This window comes from Pseudophryne corroboree, chromosome 3 (assembly GCF_028390025.1).
Source record: "Pseudophryne corroboree isolate aPseCor3 chromosome 3, aPseCor3.hap2, whole genome shotgun sequence".
In the NCBI taxonomy this organism is placed as follows: domain Eukaryota; kingdom Metazoa; phylum Chordata; class Amphibia; order Anura; family Myobatrachidae; genus Pseudophryne; species Pseudophryne corroboree.
The window spans coordinates 350290261-350303554 of NC_086446.1; the positions used below are offsets into that span (position 1 = coordinate 350290261).

The 13294-nt window shown below is 44.4% G+C and overlaps 1 protein-coding gene and 1 long non-coding RNA gene across 6 annotated transcripts in view; one reads left to right on the top strand and one right to left on the bottom strand.

Moving 5' to 3' along the window:
- LOC135055548 (uncharacterized) overlaps nucleotides 1–13294 on the top strand; it is an 83627-nt gene that overhangs the window by 55538 nt on the left and 14795 nt on the right. The gene's annotated exons all lie outside the window — the stretch shown is intronic.
- LOC135055547 (nuclear factor 7, brain-like) overlaps nucleotides 1–13294 on the bottom strand; it is a 69165-nt gene that overhangs the window by 34147 nt on the left and 21724 nt on the right. For 3 of the 5 annotated variants that reach the window (XM_063959738.1, XM_063959740.1, XM_063959739.1), the window contains one exon: nucleotides 6284–9369. The exons of 1 other annotated variant lie outside the window; for it this stretch is intronic. In XM_063959738.1, coding sequence (XP_063815808.1) covers nucleotides 8338–9369 — 1032 coding nt within the window. In that variant the 3' untranslated portion in view covers nucleotides 6284–8337. Of the gene's footprint in view, nucleotides 1–6283; nucleotides 9370–13294 lie in introns of those variants that run through there. One more of the 5 variants, XM_063959736.1, reaches the window with a different exon arrangement.

Consider the following 13294-nt stretch of genomic DNA (forward strand, 5'->3'; position numbering starts at 1 on the left):
GCATTGCTGGTGTCGGATGGAATAGCGTTAAGCAACTGGAAACTGGAGCACAAAGGTATGAGCCAAAGAACTCAGAAACACTGCTATGCACAATGAAGTGTACACCAGACAGCAATACATAGGAAGCAGAACTGCTGGCAATTGAGCCAGGAACAGGTACATGCAAAAGCAGTCGGTATTTACCATGCACAGAAAAAAATCTAAATGTATTTACTACCCTTGCATGGTAACATGGTTTGTTCTAGACAAAGTTATGTGGATTTTTTTTGCCATTTCTCTGGTGTTTTGCGCATGTGCACTAGACTCTGGGACAGCACTAGTGACCCTAGTGCCTAGAGTCTCTGTGCTGCCACCTAGAGAAGAGGGGACCCAGGCAGAAACTGCACGTGGGACCCCTCCTCTCTTTATATGCCCCTGAGTACAGGGTAACTTCACAATTTTCCATCCAAATTAAAATAAGTTTTCTCTTACGTCCTAGAGGATGCTGGGGACTCCGTAAGGACCATGGGGTATAGACGGGCTCCGCAGGAGATAGGGCACCTAAAAAGAACTTTGACTATGGGTGTGCACTGGCTCCTCCCTCTATGCCCCTCCTCCAGACCTCAGTTAGATCTTGTGCCCAGAGGAGAATGGGTGCACTGCAGAGAGCTCTCCAGAGTTTTCTGTTAAAGAAGAATTTTGTTAGGTTTTTTATTTTCAGGGAGACCTGTTGGCAACAGGCTCCCTGCATCGTGGGACCGAGGAGAGAGAAGCAGAGCTGGCTTGTGAAGTTGGGCACTGCTTCTAAGGCTACTGGACACCATTACCTCCAGAGGGAGTCGGAACACAGGACTCACCTGGGGTTTGTCCCGGAGCCGCGCCGCTGTCCTCCTCACAGATGCCGAAGATAGAAGCCGGATAGAGAAGGCAGAAGACATCTTAGGCGGCAGAAGACATCAGATCTTCATGATTGCTCCCAGACACACACACACACAGAGCAGCACTGAAGGGTGCAGGGAGCAGGGGGGGGCGCCCTGGGCAGCAATTAACCTCACATTTGGGCAAATACAGTTTGATTAGGCTGCGGAGGCAGTAAATCTATGTTCCCCCGCCATTTTTATTGAAAAATCACTGGGACCGAAGCCCGCCGTCGGGTGGGCGAGGCTTGATCCTCAGCACTAACCAGTGCCATTTTCTCCACAGAAGCTGCATGAGGAAAACGCTGACTCCCTGGTCTCTCCCCTGCTGAACTTCACAGGCTGGAAAAAAGAGGAGGGGGGCACATTAGCGACGCAGTGACTGGGAATTGGCATATTATATATAGAAAAGCGCTATCTGGACATATTTTTCCAGTGTTTTTAAGCGCTGGTGTGTGCTGGCATACTCTCTCTCTCTGTCTCTCCTTAGGGCCTGGTTGGGGTTTTGTCCCCTTATAGGTTAATCCCTGTGTGTGTGGGGTGTCGGTAGTGTGTGTGTCGACATGTCTGAGGCGGAAGGCTTCTCCAAGGAGGAGGTGGAGCAAATGAGTGTTGTGTCCTCGTCGGTTGTGCCGATTCCAGATTGGATGGACTTGTGGCATATGTTGAATGCAAGTGTGGCATCTTTACATAAAAGGCTTGATAAGGCTGAATTAGGGGGGACATCAGGGGGTCAATCCTCGGATTGGACCGACTCACAGGGCCCGTCGGGTTCTCAAAAGCATCCCTTAACACAAGACACTACTACCGACACGGATTCTGATTCCAGTGTCGACTATGACGAAGTAAAATTGCACCCTAGTGTGACTAAAACCATTCAGTGTATGATTGTGGCAATAAGGGATGTGTTGCATATTGTGGATGAACCCTCGGTCCCCGACACAAGGGTACACATGTTTAAGGAAAAGAAACAGATTATTAACTTTCCCACATCTCATGAATTAAATGAATTCTTTGGAAAAGCTTGGGAGACTCCGGATAAGAGACCGCAGATCCCCAAAAGAATTTATATGGCATACCCCTTCCCTAAGCAGGACAGGGAGATTTGGGAATCACCCCCCACTGTGGACAAGGCCCTGACGCGCTTGTCCAAGAAAGTGTCGCTACCGTCTCCTCGCAGGCAAGAAACTACCTTAAAGTGTATTTATTCTCATACGGGGGCTGTGCTAAGACCGACAATTGCGTCGGCATGGGTGTGTAGCGCAATTGCAGCTTGGACAGATGAGCTGACAGATCAATTTGATAATATGGATAAGGATACTATATTCCTAACTCTAGCCCATATTAAAGACGCAGTCTTATTTATGAGGGATGCTCAAAGGGACATTGGATTGCTAGCTTCTAGGCTTCTAGGGCCAATGCCATGTCTGTCTCAGCGAGAAGATCCTTATGGACTCGCCAATGGACGGGTGATGCGGATTCCAAAAAACATATGGAAGTACTACCCTATAAGGGTGATGTATTGTTTGGGGATGGGCTGACGGACCTGGTTTCCACAGCTACAGCAGGTAAATCAAATTTTTTACCATATATTCCCCAACAGCAAAAGAAAGTAACACCCTATCAGATGCAGTCCTTTCGGTCGCACAAGTCCAAAAGAGGTCGGGGATCCTCTTTCCTTGCCAGAGGTAAGGGCAGAGGCAAGAGAGCACCTGCTTCGGCAGGTGCCCAGGAACAAAAGTCCTCCGCGGCTGCTCCAAAACCCACAGCATGACGCTGGGGCTCCCCTGAGGGAGTCCGCACCGGTGGGGGCATGTCTTCGACTTTTCAGTCAGGCCTGGGTCAGTTTGGACCTGAACCCCTGGGTGTTGGAAATAGTTTCCCAGGGTTACAAATTGGAATTCGAGGAGGTGCCCCCGCGCCGATTTTTCAAATCTGCCCTACCAGCTTCCACATCGGAAAGGGATATAGTGTTAGCTGCAATTCAAACGCTGTGTATACAGCAAGTGATAATCAAGGTTCCCCTGCACCAGCAGGGAAGAGGTTACTACTCAACCCTATTTGTGGTCCCGAAACCGGATGGTTCGGTCAGACCTATTTTAAATCTGAAATCCCTAAACCTGTACATAAAGAGATTCAAATTCAAAATGGAATCTCTCAGAGCCATAATAGCCAACATGGAGGAGGGGGAGTTTATGGTGTCTCTGGACATAAAGGATGCGTACCTTCATGTCCCCATATATTCCCCCCATCAGGAATACCTGAGATTCGCTGTACAGGATTGTCATTACCAATTTCAGACGTTGCCGTTTGGACTCTCCACGGCCCCGAGGATTTTCACCAAGATAATGGCGGAAATTATGGTGGTCCTGCGCAAGCAGGGTGTCACAATTATCCCATACTTGGACGATCTCCTGATAAAAGCGAAATCAAGGGAGAAATTGCTGAGCAGTGTGGCGCTCTCTCTGAGAGTGCTCCAGCAACACGGTTGGATTCTAAATCTACCGAAGTCACAGATGATTCCGACAACTCGACTACCGTTCCTAGGTCTGATACTGGATACGGAACAAATTAAGGTCTTCCTCCCAATAGAGAAAGCCCAAGACATCCAGAACATGGTCAGAGACCTGCTAAAACCGAAAAGGGTGTCAGTTCACCAATGCACTCGAGTTCTGGGGAAAATGGTGGCGGCCTACGAGGCCATTCCCTTCGGAAGGTTCCATGCAAGGACTTTTCAATGGGACCTTCTGGACAAGTGGTCCGGGTCCCATCTGCACTTACATCGGAAAATAACTCTGTCTCCAGGGACCAGAGTGTCCCTCCTGTGGTGGTTGCAAAGTGCTCACCTCCTGGAGGGTCGCAGGTTCGGAATTCAGGATTGGATCCTGGTTACCACGGACGTGATCCTCCGAGGTTGGGGAGCGGTCACACAGGAAAAAAAATTTCAGGGTCTTTGGTCAGACCAGGAGTCTTGTCTACACATCAATGTGTTGGAACTGAGGGCCATTTACAACGGCCTTCGACAAGCGGAGAGTTTTCTTCGAAACCTACCGGTTCTGATTCAATCAGACAATGTCACAGCAGTGGCTCATGTGAACCGCCAAGGCGGGACAAGAAGCAGAGTCGCGATGGCGGAAGCCACAAGGATCCTTCGCTGGGCCGAAAATCATGTAAGCGCTCTGTCGGCTGTCTTCATTCCGGGAGTGGACAACTGGGAAGCAAACTTCCTCAGCAGACACGATCTCCATCCAGGAGAGTGGGGACTTCATCAAGACGTCTTTGCAGACGTAACACGTCTTTGGGGAACTCCTCAAATAGACATGATGGCGTCACGCCTCAACAAAAAACTTCGGAGGTATTGCGCCAGGTCTCGGGACCCTCAGGCAGTAGCAGTAGACGCTCTGGTAACGCCGTGGGTGTTCAAATCGGTCTACGTGTTTCCTCCTCTTCCTCTCATCACAAAGGTGTTGAGGATCATAAGACGAAGAAGAGTACGGACGATACTCGTTGTCTCAGACTGGCCTCGAAGGGCCTGGTACTCGGATCGACAAGAGATGCTCACAGGAGATCCCTGGCCTCTTCCTCTGAGGGAAGACCTGTTGCAGCAGGGGCCCTGTGTATTTCAAGACTTACCGCGGTTACGTTTGACGGCATGGCGGTTGACCGCCGAATCCTAGCGAAAAGGGGATTCCGGAAGAGGTCATCCCTACTTTAATAAAGGCTAGGAAGGAGGTGACGATAAAACATTATCACCGTATCTGGCGAAAGTATGTGTCTTGGTGTGAGACCAAGAATGCACCTACGGAAGATTTTCATCTGGGTCGTCTTCTCCACTTTCTACAGACAAGAGTGGATATGGGCCTGAAATTAGGCTCTGTTAAGGTACAGATTTTGGCCCTCTCGATTTTCTTTCAGAAGGAATTGGCTTCTCTTCCAGAAGTCCAGACGTTTGTAAAGGGAGTGCTGCACATCCAGCCCCCTTTTGTGCCTCCAGTGGCACCATGGGACCTGAACGTGGTGTTGCAGTTCCTAAAATCACACTGGTTTGAACCACTTAACAAGGTTGAGTTGAAATTTCTTACCTGGAAGGTGGTCATGTTGTTGGCCTTACCATCAGCAAGGCGAGTGTCAGAATTGGCGGCTTTGTCACACAAGAGCCCCCACTTGATTTTTCATGTGGATTGAGCTGAATTGAGGACACGTCCGCAATTTTTGCCTAAAGTGGTTTCTTCGTTCCATATGAATCAACCTATTGTGGTGCCTGTGGCTACAAGTGACCTGGAGGATTCCAGATCCCTGGACGTAGTCAGGGCCTTAAAAATTTATGTAGCCAGGACGGCTAGAATTAGGAAAACAGAGGCTCTGTTTGTCCTGTATGCGGCCAATAAGATTGGCGCTCCTACTTCGAAGCAGACTATTGCTCGCTGGATCTGTAATACGATTCAGCAGACTCACTCTACGGCTGGATTGCCGGTACCAAATTCGGTTAAGGCCCATTCCACTAGGAAGGTGGGCTCTTCTTGGGCGGCTGCCCGAGGCGTCTCGGCTTTACAACTTTGCCGAGCGGCGACTTGGTCGGGGTCAAACACTTTTGCTAAATTCTACAAGTTTGATACCCTGGCTGATGAGGACCTAGCGTTTGCTCAGTCGGTGCTGCAGAGCCATACGCACTCTCCCGCCCGATTGGATGCTTTGGTATAAACCCCATGGTCCTTACGGAGTCCCCAGCATCCTCTAGGACGTAAGAGAAAATAAGATTTTAAACCTACCGGTAAATCTATTTCTCCTAATCCGTAGAGGATGCTGGGCGCCCGTCCCAGTGCGGAAACTCTGCAAGACTTGTATATAGTTGTTGCTTACATAAGGGTTATGTTACAGTTGACATCGGTCTTTGACCATTACTGTTGTTTTGTTCATACTGTTAACTGGTTATGTATGTTCCAGGTTACATGGTATGATTGGTGTGGACTGGTATGAATCTTGCCCTTGGATTGCTAAATCCTGCAATTGGATTGTCCATCTCCTCTGGGCACAGTTCTCTAACTGAGGTCTGGAGGAGGGGCATAGAGGGAGGAGCCAGTGCACACCCATAGTCAAAGTTCTTTTTAGGTGCCCTATCTCCTGCGGAGCCCGTCTATACCCCATGGTCCTTACGGAGTCCCCAGCATCCTCTACGGACTAGGAGAAATAGATTTACCGGTAGGTTTAAAATCTTATTATTGAGCTGTGACTTTAATAACTGTACAGTAACTTCACTATGACATATTAAAGAACAAAACAATACAAGTATAGTCTACAGCAGCTATAAATTCTTAGGCCGTTATCTTGACAAACTCGGTAGTGAAGTAAGACAGAAAACATGTCTGTTTATATTACTATGCATACATTATTACATGTTTTATTAAAAGAGAAATGCTAACAGTATTACAAAGCTCTAGAAGTGCTATAATATTCTCATAATGAAGAATATAGAGATGTTTTTACTGTATTTTGTACCAAAGCACTTGAAAGTGTTTATACCAACCTCAAAATTGTGCATTAAAGTGCCTGCAACTTAAACATGGGTGGTCTTCAGTTTTCCGGCTTTTCTCCCTCTTGAGGGTCCACGACCCCCCAGGAGGGAGAATATATAGCGTAGCGCGCCACCGTGCCCGTAGCGTGGTGAGCGCAGCGAGCCCACAAGGGGCTCATTTGCGCTCACCCAGCTGTTGGTATGCCGGCGGTTGGGATTCCGGCGCCGGTATGCTGGCCGCCGAGAGCCCGACCGCCGGCATAACATACTACACCCCTTAAGCACAATGTGGGCCTGATTCACTACCATTTGTAAATGTGAGATTACCCTCAGTGAGCGATTATCAGCAGGCTGTGCATGTGCTGTGAACGCACTGCGCATGCGTGAATGGCAAAATGCGATCGCACTGCGTATGCAGCCTAATTGTAAAGACAACGCATTTTCATTGACAGGAAGTGACCGTTCGTGGGTGATAACATGGCGTTTGTAGTGAGTGGTTGGGAAAATGCAGGCGTGTCATGGCTGGGGCCAGCCGCATCTGTCGATTGTGCTCATTTTTGGCGTATGCATTGTGATTCTGCTAATGCATATGCAGATTTGCAAACGCATCGGTGGGTGTCTTACCCTTTCTTCACATGCGATTTTTAGCATTAGCAGGTTTGTGAAATTTGCTAATTCATCCTCAATAGCGATCCATAGTGAATTAGGCCCTGTGACCGCAAACAGCAGGGGAGTACATTGCAACCCAATTCATGAAGGCCATTAGAGTGTTTCAATTATGTCACTGATCCTAGTGAATTCATAGGCGGCACTCTTGTGAATAGTCTCACCAACTATAAGATTGCTGTGTATAAGGAACAGGAGCACGTTATTCTTATTCAGGGCTGTTAATAAGTGATTTATATACCTGATAAACCACATCGTGACTCATTAGAGAACTATTGTTACCAACAGTTTTAACAAATAGCGAACCGTTAAAAATAACAACCTGCAATATATTTCCTTGTATAATTAATACATTCGTTTACATTTCTTTGTTTATATTCCATTACTACCTCATTATGTCATGTATATAAACTTGGCTTTTAGTCCACTTTTTGTCAATTTCAATTCTACTTTTCAACTAATGTTCATTAATAAAGTATATAGGTGGGAATTAAATTGTTTTTTGCATGCTCATAAGTAATGGGGCCCGACGGAGCTATTCCGTTGTTTTGCAGATGGGTGCAAGAGCTGCTGGCCCCCATTACTTTTTTGCACTTGTCGCGCCCAAATGCATGTTTAAGCTTTTGGGCATGCTGCCAAAACTGCAGTTTGGGAGCACACAAGCCCAACTTTTCACTAATTTCTGCTCACCACCTTAGGAGGGCGTGAGCAGAAATAATGGGCGCCCACAGCACTCATGCCTGATCTGCAAAACAACTCGATAGCTTTACCGGGTGCCCATAAAATATTGAATTCCCCCTTATAGAATAGAAGTACATGAGAGAAGTTGCATCTTAAAATAAAGAAAAATAAATACATTTTATTGTGTAGTTGGTCAGCACCGAAAATAGGGATATTTCCAGGGGCAGATCTATAAAACCTCTCATCCTCCCTGGAATTAGACCAAGCGGCAACTATGACTGTGATATCGGGCATTTGGGAAGAAATATCTCAGCAGAACATTGGAGTCAGAGGTGTTGGAAAGTTCACTTGGAAGTTGACTGTTATTTGCTCTGTGTGCAGCCATATTGCTACCAGACAACCAGGCTCCAGTGTAGGCCAGAAGTGATCCAGCTGACCAAGATCTCATCAAGTATTGAGAAGGACCTATCACTGGGTTCATGCCAAGGATCCAGATCAGCCCATCTGCAGTCTATGAACTCTCCACAGAAAACACCATACTTGAAAGTAGGAGCATCATTAAAAAATAACCAAAGTAGATCTTTACATGCACAGAGTTAGCGGGCACCAGTCCTCTTCTCTTACAGGGATTCCAGGACAAAAAAAGGGAAACAATTTCTCCTGCACAAGACAAATAGACAGTTGGAATATTAGATTTGCGGTGTCAGCATCGTAAAAGCTCAGTTGACTTCTAAATAAATCTAAACAAACACCAATCCTTAGAGGCAAGGTTTTCAATTGTAGGTTTGAATGGGTGTCCCCAATGCCATAAAACACGTTATCATCTTTCTTGCGTAGAACCCAGTAGCCGTTTGATGAATGCAGCTCCCATGCTCCCTTGCGTTCCACTGACTCTCTCACAACACCGATAATCCAATTACTCTTCTTGCCCACATCCACTTCCCAATAGTGCCGTCCAGACTGAAATCCAGGCATTCCCAGGACATAAAGCCCTGGCTGGAAACACTGTTTGCTTGGCTCCCTCATCTGAGGACAAGCCTGAAATCTGACTTGTCTGCGGTCCACGGACAGAATGAGATTCGGATGCGCACTTTCTGGGTCAAATAGTATTGATTCTAGCATTGGTTTCACCATATGCTGCATTTCTTTTGTGGTGCGGCTCTGAACCGGAGAGTCATATCCATCCAGTTCCACCTCAAACCTTGCCAATGTCTTCAATGTCTTTAACTGAGCGTCAATGATACTTATTTGTTGCTTTGTCTCTATTGTTTTTTCCAGTTCCTGCATCAGTCCCACCAATTTCAAAGCCTTGTCCTCTAACTCATTTACTACTTTATCCTCTGTATGTTTATTCTCAATCAGTCTCCTCTCCTCTTCTATTTCCAGTAAGCGATGAGAGCTCCTGTAAGCTTGGCCGAGTTTCGACTTGTGTAACACAGCTTCCTCTTGTATTGTGCTAATTTTATTCTGAATGTCGCTGAGCAAGTGCCATGACACAATTTGCATCTCTGAAAGTTGACGGCTGACATCACTAGGCAACATTCGAGCAGGCGACATACCTTCATCTTTCTTTTTTGGCACTGTGAGGCTAACGTGTGCTTCCACTTTGGTGGTCTACATAGAGAAGGACATACAGTATCCTGTTAGGAACTTATTAATATATAGAGAGTTTAAGTGCCCGTAAAGTTACAAAATCACACATTTTTCATTATAAACAGCTCATCTATCCTCCACATTGTGTGTAGTTTGATAGATATCTTGATGTTAAAGTGGTTCATTCAGTAACAGAAAACATTAACACACAACTCAACCTTTATCTTCAATCCAATATTAACATATATTTTTGAAAGGAACAGTTAAGTTTTCTTAGTTATTTTTCAAAATCTCTTCCCTCCATCTGCGACTTTCTTGCATAAATCAAAGATACAATACAGCGTACACAAGGTATTGAGCCACAGTGTGAAATGGATGCTTAAGAGCAGTACAAAGAAGATATGGAGCTTTCTGGGCTACAATTCTATGGCAAACAGTTCGTCTGAATCATTAAGTTACATTTTACTAAGGTGGGAGTTTTTTAGAACTGGTGATGTTGCCCTTAGCAACCAATCAGATTCTACTTAACATTTATCTAGCTGCTTCTAGAAGATAATAGATAGAATCTGATTGGTTGCAATGGGCAACATCACCAGTTCTAAAAAATTCCCTCTTTAGTAAATTTACCCCATTGTATGTATGAGCAAATACAGAGAAACACAAAATTATGTCATTACCTCAGAATAAGGTAGATTATTATCGATTTAAAACCAATTGAAATCAGTCTTAATTGATATTGTGTTTCAGGGGCTAAAACACACATTTACTAACAGATAACTGTATATAATTTTTTTAGTGTTAGTATATGTATGTTTTAGCTCTAAAAAAAACAAACACCAATTTAGATTGCTAATCATTAATTTGGAATCAATAAAAAAACAAGGAAAATTGACCTTTAGTAAATATACCCCTTGGAGTCAATGGCCTAAATGTATTAAGCCTTAACAAGAGCTAAAGTGGAGATGGATAAAGAGTGATAAATGACCAGTCAGTCATCTCCAAACTGTCATTTTTCAAACACAGCCTGTGACATGGCTGTTAGGAAGCTGATTGGCTGGTACTTTATCATTCTTTAACCGGTCTCTAGGTCGACCACACTTAGGTCAACAGTCATTTGGTCGACCACTGTTGGTCGACATGCATTAGGTCAACGTGGTCCATATGTCGACGTGGTCACTATGCCAACATGGGAAAAGTTCGACGTCAGTTTTTCCATTTTTTTTTTTTTTTTTACTTTTACATACTTTATGATCCACATGGATTGCGAATGGGAACAGTAACCTTGCCCGAAGCTCGCAAGCCATGCGAGGGGACACGGTGCACTAATTGGATTTCCCGGTCACATTACAAAGACAACAACACCAATTAAAAAAAACAACAACTCATGTCAACGTTTTTCCATGTCGACTTTGTTCATGATGACCTAATGACCATGTCGCAGAGAATCTTGAGACAAAATGGGAATTACTCTGCGCTATGGAACATTCTATAACTTTAAAATGTGTGGTCTTTCATGGAGAATGATTGACTCAGTAGGACTCCGTATACTTAAAAATAAATTATTTTATCTGAAATATTTGTATACCACAAACAACATATAACAAAAACTGACAAATTAACATCAGATTAATAGCTCTTAATAGAGAATGACAGGCTTCTGAATAACAAACAAATATGTATAAGCTTGATAATATAGTAGAAATTATTCAATTATTAAGAATATATAAAATATGCAAAACATGCACTGAATTCAAATAAAAAATGCTCTCTCAAATGGTACTGAAATATATACACTGGCGTCCCAGTAATATTCAGAAGAAATTGTCCCGCAAACAGCTCCCAAAGATAATTGTGAAATGAGAATATTGAATGCTCAGAAAGTAGTTACCCACGTGTTGGTTCCTGATTTCCTACAGGGTCCTGTTGGCAAAAGTACACGGGGTATGTATACAAAGTGGTCGCGGTTTGATGGCACTGAAAATGACAGCCCCGCATCGGCTGAACTGTGTGGGATCCTTGCTGAGAGACCCGCATCCTACCATCTCATCACCGGCAGCCGTACGGCCCAAACAGCTGGCAGTGCATGCTCACACTGCCGCAGGAAATATCAGCTGAGCGCCGGCTGAGATCCATCTGACCCCCCTAGTGAGGTTCAGTTCACACAGCATCATCCTTGACAGCCGCAGACCGTACCAGCGGGCAGCGCTTGTCCGACAGCAGAGACGCATCAGGTCTCCCAGCAGGGCTGTCATTTTCAGTGCCATCAAACCGCGATCACTTTGTATACATACCCCGTGTACTTTTGCCAACAGGACCCTGTAGGAAATCAGGAACCAACACGTGGATAACTACTTTCTAAGCATTCAATATTCTCATTTCACAATTATCTTTGGGAGCTGTTTGCGGGACAATTTCTTCTGAATATTACTGGGACGTGTATATATTTCAGTACTATTTGAGAGAGCATTTTTTATTTGAATTCAGTGCATGTTTTGCATATTTTATATATTCTTCTTAATAATTGAATAATTTCTACTATATTATCAAGCTCATACATATTTGCTTGTTATTCAGAAGCCTGTCATTCTCTATTAAGAGCTATTAATCTGATGTTAATTGTCAGTTTTTGTTATATGTTGTTTGTGGTATATAAATATTTCGGATAAAATAATTTATTTTTAAGTATACTGAGTCAATCATTCTCCATGACAGACCACACATTTTGAAGTTATAGAATGTTCCATAGCGCAGAGTAATTCCCATTTTGTCTCAAGAATCTCTGTAACATTGCAGCCTAGCTAGCTGTTCTTACTCAGCTGCTTCAAAGGAACATTGATTGATACTATATAACTAATTTATTCAGCGCCGGGTGTCACAGTTTGAAACTTTGTCTCTGTTTCCCTTCCTCTAATGACCATGTCGACCTAGTCACTGTCAACCAATAGTGGTCAACCTAATGACTGTTGACCAAAGTGTAATCGACCCTACTATCCACACCCCTTTATCCATCTTTATACTTTATACCTAGTTAAGGCTTAATACTTTTGGGTCAATGAGCCTCTTGATATGCGTATTGTGAGTATATATACTGGGCTCTTTTATACCATGACTTGAATTTAATTAAGGCTTGGTTAAAATATTACTTGCTCTTTCTTTGCTTCCAAGCAAAAGACACTACAAGTTTTCTTGCTGGTTGATGATATACTCACACCATGCCATTCAGTTCTCGCTGTCACCTTTATTAAGTTCCTGAACAAGCATCCTTTTGTAGGGATGGAACCGAATGGCATGTTGTGAGGATATCCTTCAAAATGTTCCTGCAAATGCTGTTCTACTGACAAGTGACGGAGCTTACTTTCAGAAATCGAAAGGCCACCATCTAGATCAGTGTTTTTCAACCACTGTGCCGTGGCACACTAGTGTGCCCTGAGCAGTCTCCAGGTGTGCCGCCATAGAAGCACAGCCAGGCTCATCAGTGTCTTGCCGCTACTGAGGCCCTGGAACGATCAATACTGGTGGGTTTAGTGGTTACATAGCCAGTTCTAATTTTGGGCCCGGGCAGTGTTGGGCTCTTCTGGCTCTCTCAGATGTGGCTCAGGCATTACCTATGGAGAATCTGCGACATAACATCCTAGGACACGCAACTGCACCATGCATCACCATTATATTTAAGTGTGCCTCTGCAATATTTAAATCTTGTTCAGTGTGCCGCGAGTTGTAAAAGGTTGAAAATCTCTGATCTAGATGATATCCTATTTAAAACCAATTGAAAATAAATTGTATTCCTTGCACTTTTAGATTCTGTATTAAATTTTGAATACATTTACCATGCCTTTTTTTTTAACCTTTTATAGTCTGGGAGTTTTTTTTTAACTCACCCTCTATAATGTATACTTCAAGTGCAAGTCTGGAACCTGATCCCTAGAGAAAGTAGTGGAACTTGAGG